Source organism: Cydia fagiglandana, chromosome 27, assembly GCF_963556715.1.
Source record: "Cydia fagiglandana chromosome 27, ilCydFagi1.1, whole genome shotgun sequence".
Taxonomy (NCBI): Eukaryota; Metazoa; Arthropoda; class Insecta; order Lepidoptera; family Tortricidae; genus Cydia; species Cydia fagiglandana.
In genome coordinates this window covers 2,351,239-2,371,302 of record NC_085958.1, presented here as the reverse complement: position 1 = coordinate 2,371,302, position 20,064 = coordinate 2,351,239, and the positions used below count along the sequence as shown (strand labels likewise).

The following is a 20,064-nucleotide window of genomic DNA, read 5'->3' as shown; positions in this document are numbered from 1 at the left end:
CAAACACGAACGCTGAAAACACAATACACTCTCTCTCTCTCTTTTCTGGGTAGTCGTGAAAAAGATGTCACTGTGCAATGAGGGGTAATTAATTTACTGTCGTTTAATTTTGTTGTATATTATTAAATCGACATAAATATTCAATTAAATTTGTTGATGTCCGTACCCCCTCATCTAAACTTAGAGTTAATTTGGCAAAAACCTTCCTCGGTGGCTATTCATGTTAGGTACGTATTAAATTCAGCGCCATCTGTTAGTTTACCAGGGTACTCAATAGTGGTAGCACATATCTGAAAAAAGTTTGCCCCTCCTTCCTAAGTAGCGCCATAAGATTCAGGGGCAAACTTAAATCAAGCGAGTGTTGTGGCTACCCCCTCATTTAAAGGTTGATTTTTTATAGCCTATAACCTGGCCGGAGATTTTCTCGACAGATTAGTAAAGTTTGCATCAAAATCCGTTCAGCCGTTTCCACGTGATGCGCGTTCAAATAAACAGACAAACAGATAAACAGATAAACAGATAAACAGACAAAAATTCTAAAAACTGTTGGAACGTGTTCTGTTGTCGATTCTAAGTATCCCCAGCCAATTTTTTTTCAAATATCTTCCATGTACAGATTTTCTACCCTCTACAGCTTTATTATATGTAATAGATATATATTGCGATACAAAAAATAAGTTTAAAGACAAAAAACTGCTAATTATGGCACTAAAAACATCATAACTCCCTAGGGAAAACGATTTTTCTATAACTCCAGCTACGCCTGCGTGCAATTCCACATTTACTGAGCGAGTGTGATGAAAATATTTAAATACGGTTTGATGTAAAGTTGTATCCAGACGAGACAATTTTTCGCCAATCTGATGAAATTCTCCGATCGAACAGGGCCGTGCGGACGCAAATAACAATTTGATTCCCCGATCACATCAGCAGGTCTTCTTCTTCCTCGCGTTATTCCGGCATTCTGCCACGGCTCATGGGAGTCTGGGGTCCGCTTAACAACTACCAGATCCGATCCCATCACTCCACACACCGATCACATCAGCAGGTGCAGACACAAAAATGCCAATTTTCATAGTAGAATGCAAATTGGTGATTTAATTTGTGTACGTGTGGACGCTAGATGATATTGACCAATTATTTTCCTGAACAAATCGACTGATTTCGTCAGTCCCGTCTGGATACCCCTAACCCCGGCTACTCACGTAACGATAAATCGTTATAAATCGAACCGTGTGTATGACAAATCGTTACGATAATCGACATACACACGGTTCGATTTATCTGCACAGTCGGACTGCACAGTTTTATCGCAACGATTTATCGTTACGTGAGTAGCCGGGGTAAGTAAAGCGCACTGAACAGGGAAAACGGTAATCCTTGCAGGATAAACCTCAGTTATGACTCAGATGTGCTCCGCGTGACCCGTTTTTATGATACAATTAGCAACAACATAACCTAATAAATAAGTTAATACATTTCACTATTATATAATGTATACGCTAGTGTTTTTATTAGTTTTCTCGGTTAACGTCTTTGCTGTTAAAGGTAAGTGATAAAAATACGCTGTGCAAGTGTTATTTATTCGTCATAATGTCATAGAAGTCTGACGTTTAAAATAACACTTGCACTGCGTGTGCTACCAAAATCACTGCAGAGTTTTCTTGGTCTAATTCTATCGGATGTGCTTCAGCTTCGCGTCAGTAACGGCGTTTTTTTAGCATTAGAAAGAACTTGGAAGAAGGTAAGCCATCTTGACATGTCTTTTAATTGAAAAACGCTTTTTAAAAATCTGTAACTATTACTTATGAAAGCAGAACAATATAAGTGATCGTATTAGATTAATAAATGTTACATATTTGACGTAACTTATTTTTAAAATGTGTTTTTCAATTAAAAGACATGTCAAGATTGTTTACCTTATTTCTAATGCTAAAAAAAAACGAACTATAGCAGAAAGTTGCGCAGGATCAGGACAGATGGCACGCTCTCGTTTCGGAGGCCAAGATTCTATTTGGATCGCTGAGCCATACATAATAGTTATTAGTTAGTTTAATTTTTCACCTTTATTTCCAGGAAGTAAGGAGTTTGAGAGAATTGAGGCTAAGAAGTTTCTAGAAAAAGAGACACGAAGAGAGTCCGAAGCTCGTATATCAGGTAAGAACTTAAGAATCAGGAAAATGAATAATTCCTTAGACATGTTAAATATATATATAGAATATGTAGATGGTCAAGCAGATCTTGTCAGTAGAAAAAGGCGGCAAATTTGAAAAATGTAGGTGCGAAGGGATATCGTGGCATAGAAAATTTGAATTTCGCGCCTTTTCTACTGACAAGATTTGCTTGACCATCTACACCTATATTAAAACGGAACTTTGGGAACAAATCTAAATTATTTAAAATTCAATAAGTTTCTGGCAATAATTAAATTTTTGATACAAGCTTTTATCGCTGACTGTACTTTTCTTACGACAGACAACTAATACTCATCGAGACAATTCTAAAAACCCCTAACACAATTAGGTTGCGTTGTTTCATCACAGAGTTCCTATGGCAACCTCCTGTCTCCATCATCAGACCAGCTCGATGGTACCATAATATTGCATTGTCATCTGAGTATAGGATGCTACCTTCTATTGGGTCCCATGGATTTATCCGAGTTTAAAGTTTGGCGACACAAATACGTACCTTTACCTTTTTAGCCATTTCGTATGTTATTTGAAAAACATTTTACAGTACACTAGTGCGTAAAATAGCACTTTTTGTGCGATGTCAAAAGTTTAAAGGGCCATATGTACTGTAAAACGTTAATTGTACGATACACGTGCGACGTGCGAATAGGTAATTCGCAACTCGTGTCGATTTAAAACACTCCCTTCGGTCGTGTTTTAATTTATCGCCACTCGTTTCGAATTTCCACGTTTTCGCACTTGTATCGTAAATAACTATTATTGAAAGGTTTTTTTACAGATCCCCATACTGTATCCCTCAAGATAAAACAGTTGAATATTTATTCGGAAAATAGGAATCAGGCCCTGAAAATATATAACGATACATTCACACACGAGAAAAGGATACAATATGACTGTGTACTGAGTAACCCTACGGATAACGAGGAAAAATATAAAATATCCTATTACGTAGACGGAAGCCCAAAGGCCAAAACAAGTGGAAACGGTATATTTACAGCTTATAATCCCTATTAATAAGTTTTTGGCAAAAATTTCATTTTTGGTACAAGCTTTTGTCGCTGACTGTACTTTTCTTACGACAGACAACTAATACTCATCGAGACAATTCTAAAAACCCCTAACACAATTAGGTTGCGTTGTTTCATCACAGAGATCCTATGGCCACCTCCTGTCTCCATCATCAGATCAGTTCGACAGTACCATATTATTGTATTGTCACCAGAACTACATACAGCTGCCAATTTTCATGACGCTACGATCCTTGGAAGATGGTTAAGTTAGTTACCTTAGATTCCATTACATAGTTAGTTACATACAGGTCGACCTAATAAAAGCTTGTTAATAAAAATAACATATGGGAGACCGAGCCTTGCTCGGATAACATATAAAACATACATAAAGGGTCAAACAGATCACTGTGTTACGTTCTTTCCTGTAGACATACACAAGAGTTAAGGGCTATAAAGATTAATTTTCTTATTTAACCCTTACCCACGTAAAAAGGTCCTCCTTTTATTTACAGAACTATGATAAAATCATTACTTACATACCCACAAGCTGTTAACTATTGCCCACAGGAGAAAAAACTAGCGTGTCCGCGCGAACTGTACATTTTTCTCTCCTGTGGGCAATAGTTAACAGCTTGTGGGCATGTAAGTAATGATTTTATCATAGTTCTGTATGTGTATGTCTACAGGAAAGAACGTAACACAGTGATCTTTTTGACCCTATATGTGACGTTATCTATGAAAAGGGACCTTATTGTCGATGGCGCTTAAGCCATTATGAACGATGCTCCGATATAAATACAATGCCGCGCGACGATGTGCGGCGTAAGCGCCATCGACAATAAGGTCCCTTTTCATAGATAATGCCTCATATATGTTTGTAAGGGAACTTTAAGTATTTAGCTATTAAGGTTAACTTGCTATACCCTATTCAGGGTCCATGTTGTCCAATTCAAATGCGCGTTTTTCCCATTGACGTATATCTCAGGCCTGGCCTTACGGGTAATAAGAATGGGGCATGATTGGGGCCAGGGCTATAACCGCGAAAATCGAAGTTCGCAAATTGCGGGGATTTTTCTCTGTCACTCTAATTACGCCTTCATTGGAGTAAAAGAGAAAGATCCCCGCAATTTGCGAATTTCGGTTTTCGAAAGTCGATTCCGTGAGTAACACCGCTGAGCTAATACCATTTTTAATGCCCGTCCTTAAGACGAAACAGGAGCTGAGTTTTAAACATTTTAGGTAAATATACCCGTCTCGCTAACGGAAGCGGCACCTAAAAGTAGTGCGATAAGGACAAGGCGAAACATCCTGCGTAAAAATCTCAAAAATCGAGGTTTCGTACTCCTCTGTTTCCTCCTCCAAAACTTAACCAATCGTAACCAAATTTGGAAATCTAAATGATTATGAAATTATCTGTGTCGGACCGTTTTGCTTTTTTGGCTAATTGATATCAGTTTTGAATGCCACGCCTCTCATTGCGGCATAGTCAATTAGGCCATTTTGGCCATTTTTGAAGGGCTCTAGCGCCTTAAAAAACAAAAATATCAAAAAAAGCAAAACGGTCAGACACAGATATTGACAATATTAATCTGTGTTGAAAAAATCATTGCTCTAGCTTCAAAAACCACGGAGGAAAACGACGAGTACGTTTGTATGGAGAAATGACCACTCCTGTTGGCTCTTAAGGCGCGTCCTGAGATATACGTCAATGGTTTTTCCAGAGATAAGATCTTTTAAATTAGCGGTATAACTTTTAAACCCAACCCTTAAAAGCTACACAACAACATTTTTTTTCAGTGACATTAGCACCTCACACAAGTGAATCATTGATATACACTTTTACGCTTCATAAGGCTGACCGAACTATTATATGTTCTGCGGTAGACCTAAGCTCTCGAAAGGAAGCACCTAACCCGAGAGTTGAAATATATCTAAAATATATATCACGTAAGTACCTATAAAGGATGACTTACACTAGACCGGGCCGTGTCCGGGCCGGAGCTTCCGGCGCATTTTCTATGGAAAGCATCACGTCAAAAGTAAGCTCCGGAAGCTCCGGCCCGGACGCGGCCCGGTCTATCGTGAGTCATTCTTAACTTCTGTAAATTCTATCAAAGATTTGAAATTCATGTAGGTATAATACTTACCTACCTAACCTTACCCTTACCTAAACAATTGTTTTTTAGGGTTCCGTACCTCAAAAGGAAAAAACGGAACCCTTATAGGATCACTCGTGCGTCTGTCTGTCCGTCTGTCACAGCCTATTTTCTCGGAAACTACTGAACCAATTAAGTCGAAATTTGGCACACATATGTAAATTAGTGACTCAAAGATGGACATATATTTTTATTATAATTTTAAAATACATAGGTTCGAAGTTATATAAAACAATAGCCAAAAGATGACCATTCCCTTTAGCTCCAAAACTACTGTGTCTAAAATTATGAAAAAAATACACATAATAGTTCTTTACCTATATATGACAGGAAAACCTATTAGAAATGTGCAGTCAAGCGTGCGTGAGATAGAGGTCTCGCTGATGAAAATTAAACTTTAACGAAATAAAGTACCTACTCTATTTCTTTAAAGTTTAATTTTCCTACATTTTATTTATTGGTATATTTGATAGCACTATGTTCCTTTATTAAAACAGATATTAAATAACAAAATAAATAAATCATAAATCTAGCCCTAAATTAGCCTGAGGCATTGTTCCCAGGACGCTGGCCGCGTTCCCCCTCTGCACAGCGAGGCTGAGTTTTTGTGCGAAAAAAGGGGCAGCTCGTAGGTCGCCAGACACCCAGACTAGTTCCTTGTGTATAAAAAATCCTTGCACATAACTATTCGACTCATAGTTTGATATTGTTCGTTTCCTATATATCGAGCGCCAGAATCAAAAATTCGGAATTTTTTTTTTTTTTTTTTCACTATTTCGGCCATAACTTTTTTGTTTTTCGACTTTTTCGAATAATTCTTTTTGCACCTTACATCTCTCGTAAATACAGATTTAAACGCTACTTGCAGATTTATAACTCTATTTATAAAACTATTAAGGTGTATTCGGATAATTTCGTAAGTCGGATAATTCCGAAACCCAGATGAAAATGACCCAAAATTCCATCATAATAAGAGTCCGTTTTCGGAATTATCCAACGGTTTTCGACATTCGTAATCACCCGAATATACCTTAGTATAAAAAGAAAGTAGAAAGTAAAAAGTAGAAAGGTTGTCTGGAAGAGATCGCTTTTTAGCGATAAGACCGCCTGTTGTCTACCTCTGCCTGTATTTCTGTTTTCTTTTGTATTGTCTTCTTTTATTGAGGTGTGCAATAAAGAGTACCTATTTGTATTGTACTGTATTGTATTGTATATATTTTATTACAGCGCCACCTGTATTTCCTGTTATAAAAACACCAAATGTGACAAGAGGGAAGTATTTCCCGAATAATTCTACACAAATATACTATTACAACTTCACCGATGGGGAACAGACTAAATTCGAATGTGCTTTGAATGATAAAGGAGACAATTCAATATATCGAATTGCCTTATATACTGATGACCACGGGAATAGAACATTTACACCAGGTACCTAATAAGGTTTACTCGGGTAATTCCGAATGTCGAAAACTGTCGGTTAATTCCGAAAAGAGACTTTTATTATGATGGAATTAAGGGTGATTTTCAGCTGAATTTCGGAATTATCTGACATTCGGTATTACCCGAATACACCTTAGTTCTTTTTGGATTTCGTAGTCACCTAGAAACCCTTATAGTTTCGTAACAGACGCGTTTTATTAGAGAGTGAGTCTTCTGTACCTACTATTATTTATTCTGTGGTTGAGCTGAAATTTGGTATACTTGTAAACAGACATAAATTTTATAGCATTTTCGGTGCAGCGGAGTGGTGTTAACGGAATTGGTATAAACAATTTCAACCCTAATGATTAATTAGCGTTAATTACGTTAATATTAACCTTAATTAACCATTTCAGGAAGAAATATCTATACCGATTCCGTTAACACTACTCCGCTGCACCAAAAATGCTATAAAATTTAGGATGTCTGCTTATTAACGCATTCACTGCCAGAGGGCGTGGCCTAGGAACATAGAGGCACAAAACAGATAGGTACAGAAGTCAATCACATGTATGTACTTTCCTTTTCATACCTACGCTCGGCGGTCGCTCTAGGGTTGTCAACTATGGCTTATGCACAAAAAACTATCGTGGTAGTGGCACTCTTATCTATCGTATCGTATCTCGTATCTAGTTGTTTGATTTATTGTTGAAGATGAAACGGGAAGAATTGAAATATAAATTAATAACAACATTAATAACTCAAATAGGTATTTTAATTTTAATGTCATTGTTATATTACAAATTTGTCACAGAAAATATCTTGCGATGATTTCGATATTGGCGACATGCACGATTATTATATTTTAAAGTGTAATAAATTCGCATTCTCATGTACAATGTAATAAATTCGCATTCGCATTCTCTTTGAAACCGTACCTGGTAGCTTAAAAAACGACAATTCACCGTTTAATGTTGAATTTAAACAACCGTCCACTGTACAGTTATAATAACTTTTTTTTTGTTTCTCCATTATTGCACAAAAAAGTTCACAGACGCGTGTCTCAAGCGGATGGCACTCGCGCTCACAGTGGTCCCAACCGGTCCGAGATATCGTGTCCGCGAGCAGTGTCTATGTGTGCGTTGCGTTGCTCGAGCGCACTTTATATGTAGATTGATTTCTGTACCTATCTGTTTTGACATAGAGGAATATAAGTAAAGAAAGAGTCGTAACTCCATACATCAGCTTTCTTATCAAAACGCGCGTTATTTCGGAGTCGACATCTAGCGCCGTGTAGCGGAACTATCAGTACCCCTACTCGACACCAGATGTCACAAGTGTAGCTACTGACGAAAAATGTATGTTTTGGACCCGGGTATGTCCTTAAACTACGTCCAAACCAGCGGTGGTAGGTCCCGCAAGGGGCCGCCTGGTTTGCTACCACCCTCCCGCCGGAGTCAGGCGCCAAGCAGCCTTGCTGCGTTTCGTCTATGAGCGGGAGTACCAGTGCCTTTGGGGGATGATTTGCTGTCAGTTGTGTTGCATAATGCCGGTTTTTGGATCCTTGAGTGACGTCGGGCCGAGCAGCTCTCGCTGGAGGGTAGCGGGATCCGAGGCACGGTCTTGCCGGTGGCCGACCGCAGGAAGTTGGGGGCCCAATTGTACGACAGCCACGTGCGAGAGGCTGCCCCGCCACCTAGCGAAAAATCCTGGAATAGCTCCACCGTGCCAGTTGGCGACTGGACGGGAGGACCCGGTGGGTTATTTCAGGGGGGCTCGGGCGTCCCCGCAGTCTCCAAGTGAGCTCCTCATTGTCCGGATTAGCTCAAGTGATCCAATTGGTAAACGCAACACCTCGACAGGCATTTTTTCACCCATCCCACACTCCACAAATATGAAAACAAAAAGGAAAAAGAATAGGGTTAAACACCGGCTGCACTTCCTCCCATTGAAAGTGCACCTCACCAACATCAGGGGGTTGCACTCAAATATCGATCCGGTCCACCACCATCTTGAAACCGAAAAACCGCACCTATTCTTTTTGACGGAGACGCAAATCAAAACCCCAGCGGACGCGTCGTACCTCAACTACCCAGGCTACTCACTGGAACATAAGTTCAGAGCACGTGCTGGGGTCTGTGTGTACGTCCGCGACGACATTTGCTGCAAGCGTCTCCGTTGCTTTGAGGCTGCCGGGTTTTCCACTTTGTGGATTATGGTCGACTCGGGCTCAGAGAAAACTCTGTATGCCTGTGTCTACCGATCGCACAGCGGAAACCAGGAGACAACTAGGCTCTTTGACCACCTTACTGAGATGGCAGATAAAGCCCAACAGCGGTACCCCGCGGCTCAACTCGTATTCCTTGGGGACTTTAACGCCCACCACGAGGAGTGGCTGTTCCCGTACAAGAACACTTGCCACGCTGGGAGGGAAGCGCGCAAATTTGCTGTATCCCTAAACCTTACCCAGCTGGTAAATGTTGCGACGCGGATACCGGATGTTACTGACCATACACCCAATTGCCTTGCCCTTTTGCTGACAACTGATCCAGACAGGCACTCGGTTTCGGTCTCAGCTCCGCTAGGATCGTCCGATCACTGTCTGGTGAAATCCGTGTCGATCCACTCTCCTCCTGATCTCTGCCCTAGGGGCACGAGGAGAGTATGGCGATACGAGTCAGCGGACTGGGATGAGATGCGGCATTTCTTTGCGTCTTTCCCCTGGCAGCAGGTCTGTTTTTCTTCGGGTGACCCCTCGTGTTCTGCTGAGGCTGTTGCGGATGTGATTCGGCAGGGAATGGAATATTTCATTCCGTTCTCCGACCTATCGCTCGATCACAAGACCCGAGCATGGTACAGTTCGGACTGTGCTCGAGCCGAGGCTCTTAAGCAGTCTGCATACCAGGCTTGGGTACTAGCCCGCGATACCAAAGCTGGAGCACAGAGGGTTCGCGCGAAGAAAAAAGCCTTTAACTCAGCTGCCAAGTCCTGCAAACGGGTGCTTCGAAAGGCTCGATTCGACCACGTCAGTCGAATAGGGGCCAAACTCGCCTCCTACCCTCCTGGTAGCAAGCGGTTCTGGTCCCTGTCGAAAGCGGTCGAATCCAACTTCTGCCGACCCACATTGCCACCTCTGCAGAAACCTGATGGGACACTGGCCCACTCCGCGACAGAGAAAGCTAACTTGTTTGCTTCTCTGTTTGCGAGCAATTCACGTCTAGATGCAGGCTCAAAACTTCCACCTACGCTATCTCATTGCAGTTCCTCTATGCAGAGAATTGCTATACATCAAAAAGAGGTACGCCGAGCTCTGCTGAATCTTGACGTGAATAAGGCCAATGGACCAGACGGTATACCTGCACGTGTACTAAAGCAGTGTGCGCCTGAGTTGTCTCCTGTACTGACACGCCTGTACCGCCTCTCTCTCCAAACAAGAACGGTGCCGAAATCCTGGAAGCTTGCAAACGTGCAGCCAGTACCCAAGAAGGGTAGTCGTGCTGATCCCTGCAATTACCGACCAATCGCCATTACCTCCATGCTCTGTAAAGTCATGGAAAGGGTACTTAACGGCAAACTGCTGGCATACCTCGAAGCAAATGATCTGCTCAGTGACCGTCAATATGGCTTTCGCCGAGGTCGGTCTACTGGGGATCTTTTAGCGTATGTCACGCACTGCTGCGGCGAGGCCATCGAGAGGAACGGTGAAGCGCTTGCTGTTTCACTGGACATCTCGAAGGCCTTTGACAGGGTTTGGCACGCAAGTCTCCTTAGCAAGCTTCCTGCTTACGGCATCCCTGCTGATTTTTGTAGCTGGCTATCTGATTTCTTGAGTGAACGGTCGATCAGAGTAGTTATTGATGGCTGCTCTTCGGACCTCATGGCCATTGACGCCGGTGTTCCTCAGGGGTCTGTTCTCTCCGCAACCCTTTTCCTGCTCCACATTAACGACATGCTGCAACCCAGCATTGTAGGTTATGCAGATGACAGTACGGTTGTTGAGAGATATTTGGCTAGTGCAAGGGACAGCAGGGAGGATATACGTTCACAGAGAGAGGCCATGGTTGAGCGAATGAACTTGACCCTTAGTCTCGTTTCCCAGTGGGGTGATGACAATCTGGTCACGTTCAATGCCTCCAAAACGCAGGCGTGTCTATTTTCCGCTAAACGGAGTCCATTCGACCTGACTCCTTCTTTCCGGGGTGCATCTGTACCTATTACCGACAGCCTGGAACTCCTCGGCATGGAGCTGAGTTCAGTCCTCGGCTTCGGCAGCTTCATTGAGTCTAAAGCACAAACTGCGGCCAGAAAGCTGGGCGTCCTAAATAAGGTGAAGCGATACTTCACACCTGGACAGCTTCTAACACTTTACAAAGCTCAAGTCCGGTCGTGTATGGAGTATTGCAGCCACCTGTGGGATGGCTCAGCTAAATACCAACTCGCCGCTTTGGACTCAGTGGAGCGCAGAGCCAGGAGGATGATTGGCGACAAGAAGCTAACGGCTAAGCTTCAGACTTTGGCCCATCGGCGGAAAGTCGCCAGCCTGTCGGTATTCTACAGGTTGCACTTCGGGGAGTGTGCCCAAGAGCTACACGAGCTCATTCCACCGTCCCCATTCTACCATCGGACTTTTAGACGCACGGCCGGTTTCCATCCTTACTTGGTAGATATTCCGCCAATTCGCACTAAGCGCTTTGCTTCTACTTTCCTTATGCGCACTGCCAAGGAATGGAATTCCTTGCCGGCGTCTATATTTCCGTGCTCTTATAACCCGGCAACCTTCAAATCAAGAGTGAACAGGCACCTTCTGGGCGAGCTCGCTCCATCGTAGGCCACGTCTACGCCTCGGCTAGTCTGTGGCCATGAGTAAACCCATGCATATTAAAAAAAAAAAAGTACTATTAAAACAATTTACAACTAATATTATAAGCAGAAGGGGTTGAAAATAGACTGCCAGTTAATCCGGTTATAATATTACCTGAAAATTATTGAGCATTAGAGTTTTCGCTCGCCGAGACATCTATTGTCAACTAGCAGTACTGATAAATTCCGCTACATGACGCTAGATGTCGACTCCGAAATAACGCGCGTTTTGGCAAGAAAACTGATGTATGGAGTTGCCACTCTTTCTTTATTTATACAGGGTTACTTTTTTACCAGTACAATAAATCAACATACGTAATTGTTGCCAAAAATAAAACATACCAGCATTCTTTGTTACTACTATTTGGGAACAAAAAAACAAAAATACCAATGCCCGAACTTATCCGCTAAAGTACTAGAAAATGTGGATGCCTTACGCATCAATTAGCAAACGCACGAACTGGCAACTGTTTGTTTACGTCATCGCGCGCGATTTAGCGAGCGGCTTAGTGCAACCAGGCGGCGTAGCACGGTCGCGATTTTATCCCTTGTCACCATGCCTGTCACGTTCTAACAAGTATGTAAGTGCGAAAGGGACGCGCATAGTGATAGTCGATAAAAATGGAACCGTGCTGCGCCCGCAGAAGTTACTAAATTGGTGAAGGATAAATGATAAATTAATTGATGCGAAATAAAAAAAAAAAAATATTTGTGCAATGTGATCTATTATCGATACCAATGATGTGGTAAAATTTATTGTACCGGTAAAAAAGTAACCCTGTATTACTCTATGCCTAGGAATAAACTTGTATGACGGTGAACGTACATGTGCGTCGGGGGCAGTGAATGTGTTCAACATATATAATGCAAATCAGCCACGAAAAATTTGTATGTAGATTGGACATATGAACTAATATTTTTATTTTTATTTTACAGAGATGCCCGTCAGTCACTTATTTAATCTCAAAAAGGATAATAAAATTATAACTTGTATAGTTTGGAATTCGCAGAGTCTGCAAAAGTTTTATAATATAGTATATCTTAACTGTAATCGTGTATCACCTGGTATGTACCTCAGTTTATTTAGGTATACTTACATATAAATATAATTAACCGACAGAGCTTGAGAGCTCGAAGCGCGAGGAAAGCTTCTCCGTTTCTCTTTGCCAAAAATGCTTTCATAAAAAAAAACTAGGTCCGGAAAAAAACATCCTGGGGGCCGACTTTTGAAATTCGACCGCTCGATTTCGTATATTTCATTCAACAATATCTCCATTACTAGGCATTTAAATTCTACTAATAGAATTGAAAACGAGTGGTCAATACCACTAGATTCCAAATTTCGATCGCTCGTATTTCAAAAATGAGCATTTCGCCGTTTTCCACCGATTTTCGAGTGACGAAATCGAGTGATCGAAATTCAAAAATCGGCGCCCAGCTTGAGTAACAAGTTAGGGTATATGTCCGGAAAAAATATCCTGTATGTCATACATAAAAGCGACCGACCATACATCTAATATGATTGATTGTTGAGGCTCCTCTTCACGTTGGGCCAACGCCAACACCAACGAGGGACGCAGCCATGCGGTAGAATGAGATAGCAATATCACTTGCTCCCTCTAACTCATAAATGCGTCCCTCGTTGGCGTTGGCCCAACGTGAAGAGGAGTCTTTAGTGCAGATGTGGCGCAGATAAACGCTTAAATCTTACTATGCTAAAAAAAGCGTCGTAGAAAGTAGAGCGTTCTCAGAAAGTGACGTACCTACTCAGAATTTGACAAACTCTGAAAGTGACGTTCCCAGAACGTGACCAAACTTGAAAGTGACCTCCTCAGAAAGAGATTTCAGTTTCAATATTGTACGCCCAGACGGCTAATCATGGTTTATGTACACCATTACATATACAATTTATACTGTCACCCTGTTAGGTACTTACCGTACCGTCCGTACCTTCTTCTTCCTCGCGTTATCCCGGCATTTCGCCACGGCTCATGAGAACCTGGGGTCCGCTTGACAACTAATCCCATGATTTAACGTAGGCACTAGTTTTTACGAAAGCGACTGCCATCTGACCTTTCAACCCAGAGGGTAAACTAGGCCTTATTGGGATTAGTCCGGTTTCCTCACGATGTTTTCCTTCACCGAAAAGCGACTGGTAAATGTCAAATGATATTTCGTACATAAGTTCCGAAAAACTCATTGGTACGAGCCGGGGTTTGAACCCGCGACCTCCAGATTGCAAGTCGCACGCTCTCACCGCTAGGCCACCACCGTACCGTCCGTACCTGTGATGACGAAATATCCATAAAAAATAAACTTGAAACTTGATACTTGTCTCTAAATTTTACTTATAACTTCTAATTACACAGACACACCTGAAATAACTATCAGAGGATCTAAAAATCTGCAAAAAGGGGACTTTTTCTCAGCAAACTCAACACAAATGTACAATTACACAATTTGCGACAGCGAAACGGTTAAACTTAGCTGCAATGCTATAGGGAAAGCGAAAACATATGACCTCATATTTTATTCTGATGGTAAAGAAGTTGCCAAAAGTGAACGTAAGTATTATCAAAATCATTTCATCATCATCATATCATTGGCATATAGGGGTCATCCATTAATTACATCACACGTTTAGGGGGAGGGAGGGGGTCAAGAAAATGTGACATATTGTGACATGGGGGAGGGGGGAGACACAAACTTTGTGACGTCACTTTAACTTCATCAGTAACCGAAAATTTATTTAAATTATTTTATTCTCATTCTGCTGGCGCTGCGGCTTCCTCAGCCGAAAGCCTCAAGCGCCGCAAATATGCCGCTCTGGGAAGCAGCTACATATTTGCGGCGTTTGGTGTCGAAACTTTGGGGCCGTGGGGGCCAAGTGCGCGTCGACTGTACAAAGACTTGTCGGCGCGCTTAATAGAGGCTTCTGGTGACCAGAGGGCTGGCCACTATTTCGCCCAGCGTATTAGCATCGCTATACAGCGGGGAAATACGGCCAGCCTTCTGGGCACCTTGCCCGTTGACGGCGATCTGGGGCAAATTTTTTACCTATAGTTTTTGTAAGTTTTATTATGTTTGTTAATTTATTTCTTTGTTTCTATCAATAAAGACACTTTTATTCGCTGTACATTTAAATAACAAGTTTTTAAAACGATAATCGTTTTTATTCGTTTAATTTTCTTTCCTAAGCAGTTTTGGGGTATAAAATTACTAATATTTATATCGTCAAAAATATTTTGATAATATATTAATAATACTTACGCTACGTCTTACGTAGGCGAACAACGCGCGAACGCGGCGCGGCGCGGCGCGGCGAAATCAATCCTTTGATGCCCATAGAAGTGTCCTACGTAAGCGATCTCGTTGCGAACGCGGTGCGGCGCGATTTGCACGCGAATGTCAGGCGGCGCGGCGCGGCGCGGCGCGGCGGCGGCCGCTTTCGCCGCGCCGCGCCGCGCCGCGTTCGCGCGTTGTTCGCCTACGTAAGACGTAGCGTTAGGTACTTACTCAATTCGATTTGGCGATTTCGTAGAAACAATGTGACGTCACACTAGGGGGGAGGGGTTTGCCAAATGTGACCAAGTGTGACAAGGAGGGGGGGAGGGGTCAAAAAACCTAGAAATTCGTGTGACGTAATTAATGCATGGATGACCCCATAGGACGGGCCTTGCGGGCAATAAGAATTGGGCCAATACAGCGGTGTCACGCACACGAATTCGAGCCAATAGTGCAGTCGAACTCCACAACGCGATTGGTTGATGAGTTCGCATCATGCGCGCGATTGGTCGCAACTCGCAACTAGTTGCGTTACAATGCACGATTGGCTCGAATTCGTGAGTGACACCACTGAAAATAGCACCATTCTTAGTGCCCTGGTAATGGATAAGGGCCCCACATCTGGCGTCTTTCGAGCGTCGGCGTCTGTCGGCGTCGGTCCAGCGCTATTAGAAAATGACGTCGCTGCGCAGTTGCGTCGACGCTGCGTCGACGTTGCGTCGACGTCGGCCATAGAATTGTAGACGCCGACGCTCGTAAGACGCCAGATTTGGGGGGGCCCTAAGGCCCGTTCGTGGCTCGTTCTTATTACACGACTGCCCAAAAAAAGAGTGTATTGTTTTTTTAGATATATGTCAATGATCATCACACGTACACCGCAAATTTAACTGATCCCCCGGATAGAAACTTGTTGGCTTTTTGGAGTTTTCTCTGCAACTTACTGTAACATTTTGCATTTTGTATGCCTACTAGTATGTCCGTATTTGATGGTCCTCATGGTCCTATCTTTAACGCCCCGTGCGTCGTATATCAGTATATTTTTATACATAACGAAACTGTTTTACATAAAATAATTATACATAGTAGAGTTAGACATAACGCTTAACGAGTTTGATAGCACACGCAGTACAAATATTACTTGTATTAACTTTGTTATATCATTTTGGTAATTTAATATTCATTTACCTAGGGGCTATTCATAAATTACGTCATTTCAAATGGGGTCTGGACATCGGATGATGGTAGCATGACGTAAGGAGGAAACAGGGTCATTCGAAGCATGATTTTGGATGATTTTAGGGGGCAATCAAAAATCGTCAAAAATCGTCAAAAATAGGTGACGTAATTTATGAACAGCCCCCTATACGTCATAATTTCATAGAAGTTTGACGTTAAAAATAACACTTTGCGTGTGTTATCAAAATCGTTGCACAATTATCTTGGTCTAACCCTATTTGCTTTCTGATTTTTAGTAGAGATGCACCGGATATCCGGTTACTATCCGGTATCCGGCCTATCCGGCCATTATTTTACTATCCGCCCGGATACCGGATAGTGACCAGCTATCCGGCCGGATACCGGATAGTAACACTGCTTGATTTCTGAGTAAACAAATTGGATTTAAGAAACAGACACGGTCATAATCGTACTTGTTTATTATTTTAAAACAATTTAATCATTCCACTGACTTGCGCGCACACTCATTTCGAACCAAGAAATGAGTCCGCGCGAACGTTTACTAGGAAACAGGTCAAGCCTGCAGAATGCGCACCTGAAAAACCGAAATGTAGGTATAGTTTCGCCGGCCGAATATCCGGCGGCCGGATACCGGATATTCGGCCAGAGTCCAGGCCGGATATCCGGTATGCGGTATCCGGCCAAACAACTATCCGTTGCATCTCTAATTTTTAGAAGTGACATTCATCGAAAATGATTTCGATATTACGGAGGATAGTAGAAACATAACTTGCGTGGCGCTGAATGCAACCCACCACCCTCTTATTACTGCAGTGGTGCAGCTTCTATACAGTCCGTCTGAAAATTATGGTGAGTGACATGGGGGGGGGGGGGGAGGCAAATATTAGAAATAACTGGTGACCGAAGATCTGGCGGAATTGACGTATGTATATGGCAACTTTTCGGTGTTCGACCTATTCGGCCACTTGGCCGAATATTCAGTATTCGGGCGAATGGTGCCTACTATTCGACCGAATACCGAATATCTGTTGCACCTACCTAAAAAGATTTTAGACAAAAAAATAATTAAAATCTAGGTGTTTTTAATATATTGAATGTATTTTTGGAAAGTAGTTAAATACGAAGGCACGTTTTTGAGCATTTGTTGATTCCAAAATATTTTATTTTTATCATGGGTCTGATTTGATTGATTCTAGCTACATTAAGGCGTGCTTTTTCCGTAGGAGCTAAGCGAACCAGTTTTTTGAATCCATTAGAAATATAAGAAAAGAAACAATGTTTTAAAATTGTGAAAAAAATATATCTTATACTTAAGGATCTGGCAGATACGTTTTGGATCTCAAAAACATGATTAGATAAACTTTGCTCGATAGAAAAAAATTCCAAAGTTACGCCTTTTTTTAACAATAAATCCAAACGATATCTACAATACAAACTTTTTTGACTTGTTTTTTACACAAATGTATAGGTAATAAGATAATCTAGACGTTTTGGATCACTTTGTCTCGGTAACATCATTAAAATAATTTCTATGTTTCAATACCTACTAAATCCGCAAGCGCCATCACTCGCGAACGCACTTACGCCCTGTTCAGTCACGCGGCAGCGCTTGTAGAGGACGGACCTGTGTCAGTGTGTTCCGCGCGGTCACGTGATTTTACCATTTACAAACAATGGAAAACAAAGCATATGAAACGTAAGAAAAAGTCACTAAGTGCTATAAAAACACACTTTCTGATAACAGAAGCATCTAATACTTTACGAGGTGGTTGAAAGCGCCTAGCTTTACTACATCAACAGTTAAAATATTTCAGTACTTTCACTAGGTCAGCAACCAATTTCAATGTAGGTAAATAATATTATACTCCTAGATAATATAATTGTGAGTATGTAAGTATGATATATTTACAGTATTTCACCTTTACTGATATACCTACGTCCGATCTGCAAAATGATTATATTCCTTCGTGCTCTTTGACTCCTTTGAAAATCAGAAATTATTTATTTGGATTGACACAGTATGGGGATGTTACAATATATGTATAGTGTTACGCTTTTAGTATGAGGATGCCGAAGGCGCCCGGCTTTGGATCGCATGCAACGTGCCAGGCCCGTCAAGCGTGCAAATTCATCATCATAATCATAAATTTATATAAATATAAAATGTCAAATTGAAATAATTGAAAAAATTACCATAATAGGCATATCGCAATACAATTATTTAATAACTAAATACATATCACTAATTTTAATATTTGACCACGGTCGACATGAATCAAATATAATTGAGAGTTCCAAGTGCCTACAGGCAGTTCATCTTGTGCTTGGTTGTATTAGTCTTGTTCGAGAAACTGTGAACACGGTGAAAAATAGAGATAATACTCCTAAAAATACGTGTGATACCTCATTAGATTCGTCATAATGCCTAGAAAAATGTATTCGAAGCGTGTAGTAGCACACACAAAATATCAAAAGTTATAAGCAAAAAAAGGGGGGAAAAGTAGAGATCTTTAATTTCCCCAATATCTCAAAAAGTATTCATATTACGGTGCGAGATGGGTGGGGGGTGCTCGACCAAATGTCATAGATCCCAATGGGCCCAAGACAAAACAAACTGCATTTAAAAAAATTCACACAGGGTGACTTTTTTTTTTAATTTTTTTCATGTTGGTCCGACTGCGCTGAGATTTGGCATGCGGCGAGCTTGGAGGCCCAAGATTACTATGTGAAAAAAAAAGGAAAAATCCAAAATGGCGGCGGACACAGGCCAAATTCAAATTTCCAAGTAGGTTAGGCGAGCCCGAAGGAGGCTGAAGGCCGACCCCGCGGAGGGTCGTCAGGCCCGGAGCTTTATCTCGAATGTCCAAGCATGCTCCACCCCCAGTAATTTTGGGCGAGGCCGAAAGTCGAGCTGCGGGAATGACGAACAAAGCAAAATCCTATACAAAAGTTTATAGGATTATTAAGCGATTTGTTAACCCGCGCGAGGCCGGGGCGGGTCGATAGTAATAAATAAACATAAAGCATACGCTAGACTGAATAAAAATATAAAAGTTTCACTAAAATTTACTGGATTGTACAGTCAGCAGCAGAAATAGCTACGGGGCCTAGTAATCAAAATGATGACACGGAAATGTCAAGATAATAAGGTCTGTGTCGATCATTTTGAACATGTTATTCTGCTTATCTATTTCTGCTGCTGCCTGTACTGGTTTTAGAGTCTGGCTAATTTAGGTAGAACTAGAGTTTAGCTAAGAAAGGTAGAAGAAATTAATTTGACTGAACCATATCTGGTAGAAAAAGAAAGTGATTGATGTTTTAAACCTGTTCAAGGACGTGGAATAGTAGATATTAATTCGGCGTCCTTGAACAGGTTTTCAACAACAATCAGTTAATTATTTAATAGATATTTGGAAGAAACAAAACATAATATTGAAAATAATTTGTTACGTTACGGTATGTACGTGTGGCGTAAAGCCAGTGGACTGTAGTTTTTTAAGTTAGTTCCTTCGCTACACTATACTGCTTTACCAGATTGTAGAAGGGCTTACCGGGATTTTGTGGTCTGCAGCTGGCAGAGGCCTCAGCGGGTGGATTGCTCGCTGCTGGCTTCCTCGTTATTTCAAGGCACTGTTTTATGGTATATTTTGCGAATTCAGATATCCTTTCTGTCGCGATGTTTTGGTGACACTGACACCGTTAGTTATTACTTTGTAGACCATTGCTTGTGTGTCGCCGGCCAGTAGCCTCGCTACCTCAAGTAAATCAGTATAGCAGTAGGTATTAAGGATGAATACTAAACACCCCCCACCGAAAGCACTATGTGGCTTTCTCATAATATGAAAAAAGTTAAAAGTTAGACCAAATCAAAGTCGTTGCAGACTTATCTTTGTCTAGCTCTGCCAATCAATTCAATTACATCATCCGCTCCTCCATCTGACC

The 20,064-nt window shown here is 41.7% G+C and overlaps 1 protein-coding gene across 1 annotated transcript; it reads left to right on the top strand.

The window, feature by feature from the left end:
• The first annotated feature begins 1,493 nt into the window (after positions 1 to 1,493).
• LOC134677795 (uncharacterized) lies at positions 1,494 to 16,979 on the top strand. Its single transcript, XM_063536223.1, has 8 exons — positions 1,494 to 1,548; positions 2,077 to 2,157; positions 2,971 to 3,177; positions 5,000 to 5,149; positions 6,586 to 6,789; positions 12,577 to 12,705; positions 14,010 to 14,204; positions 16,837 to 16,979. Exons 1-8 carry the CDS (start codon positions 1,494 to 1,496, stop codon positions 16,977 to 16,979), a joined length of 1,164 nt encoding a protein of 387 aa, XP_063392293.1.
• The last annotated feature ends 3,085 nt before the right edge of the window (positions 16,980 to 20,064 follow it).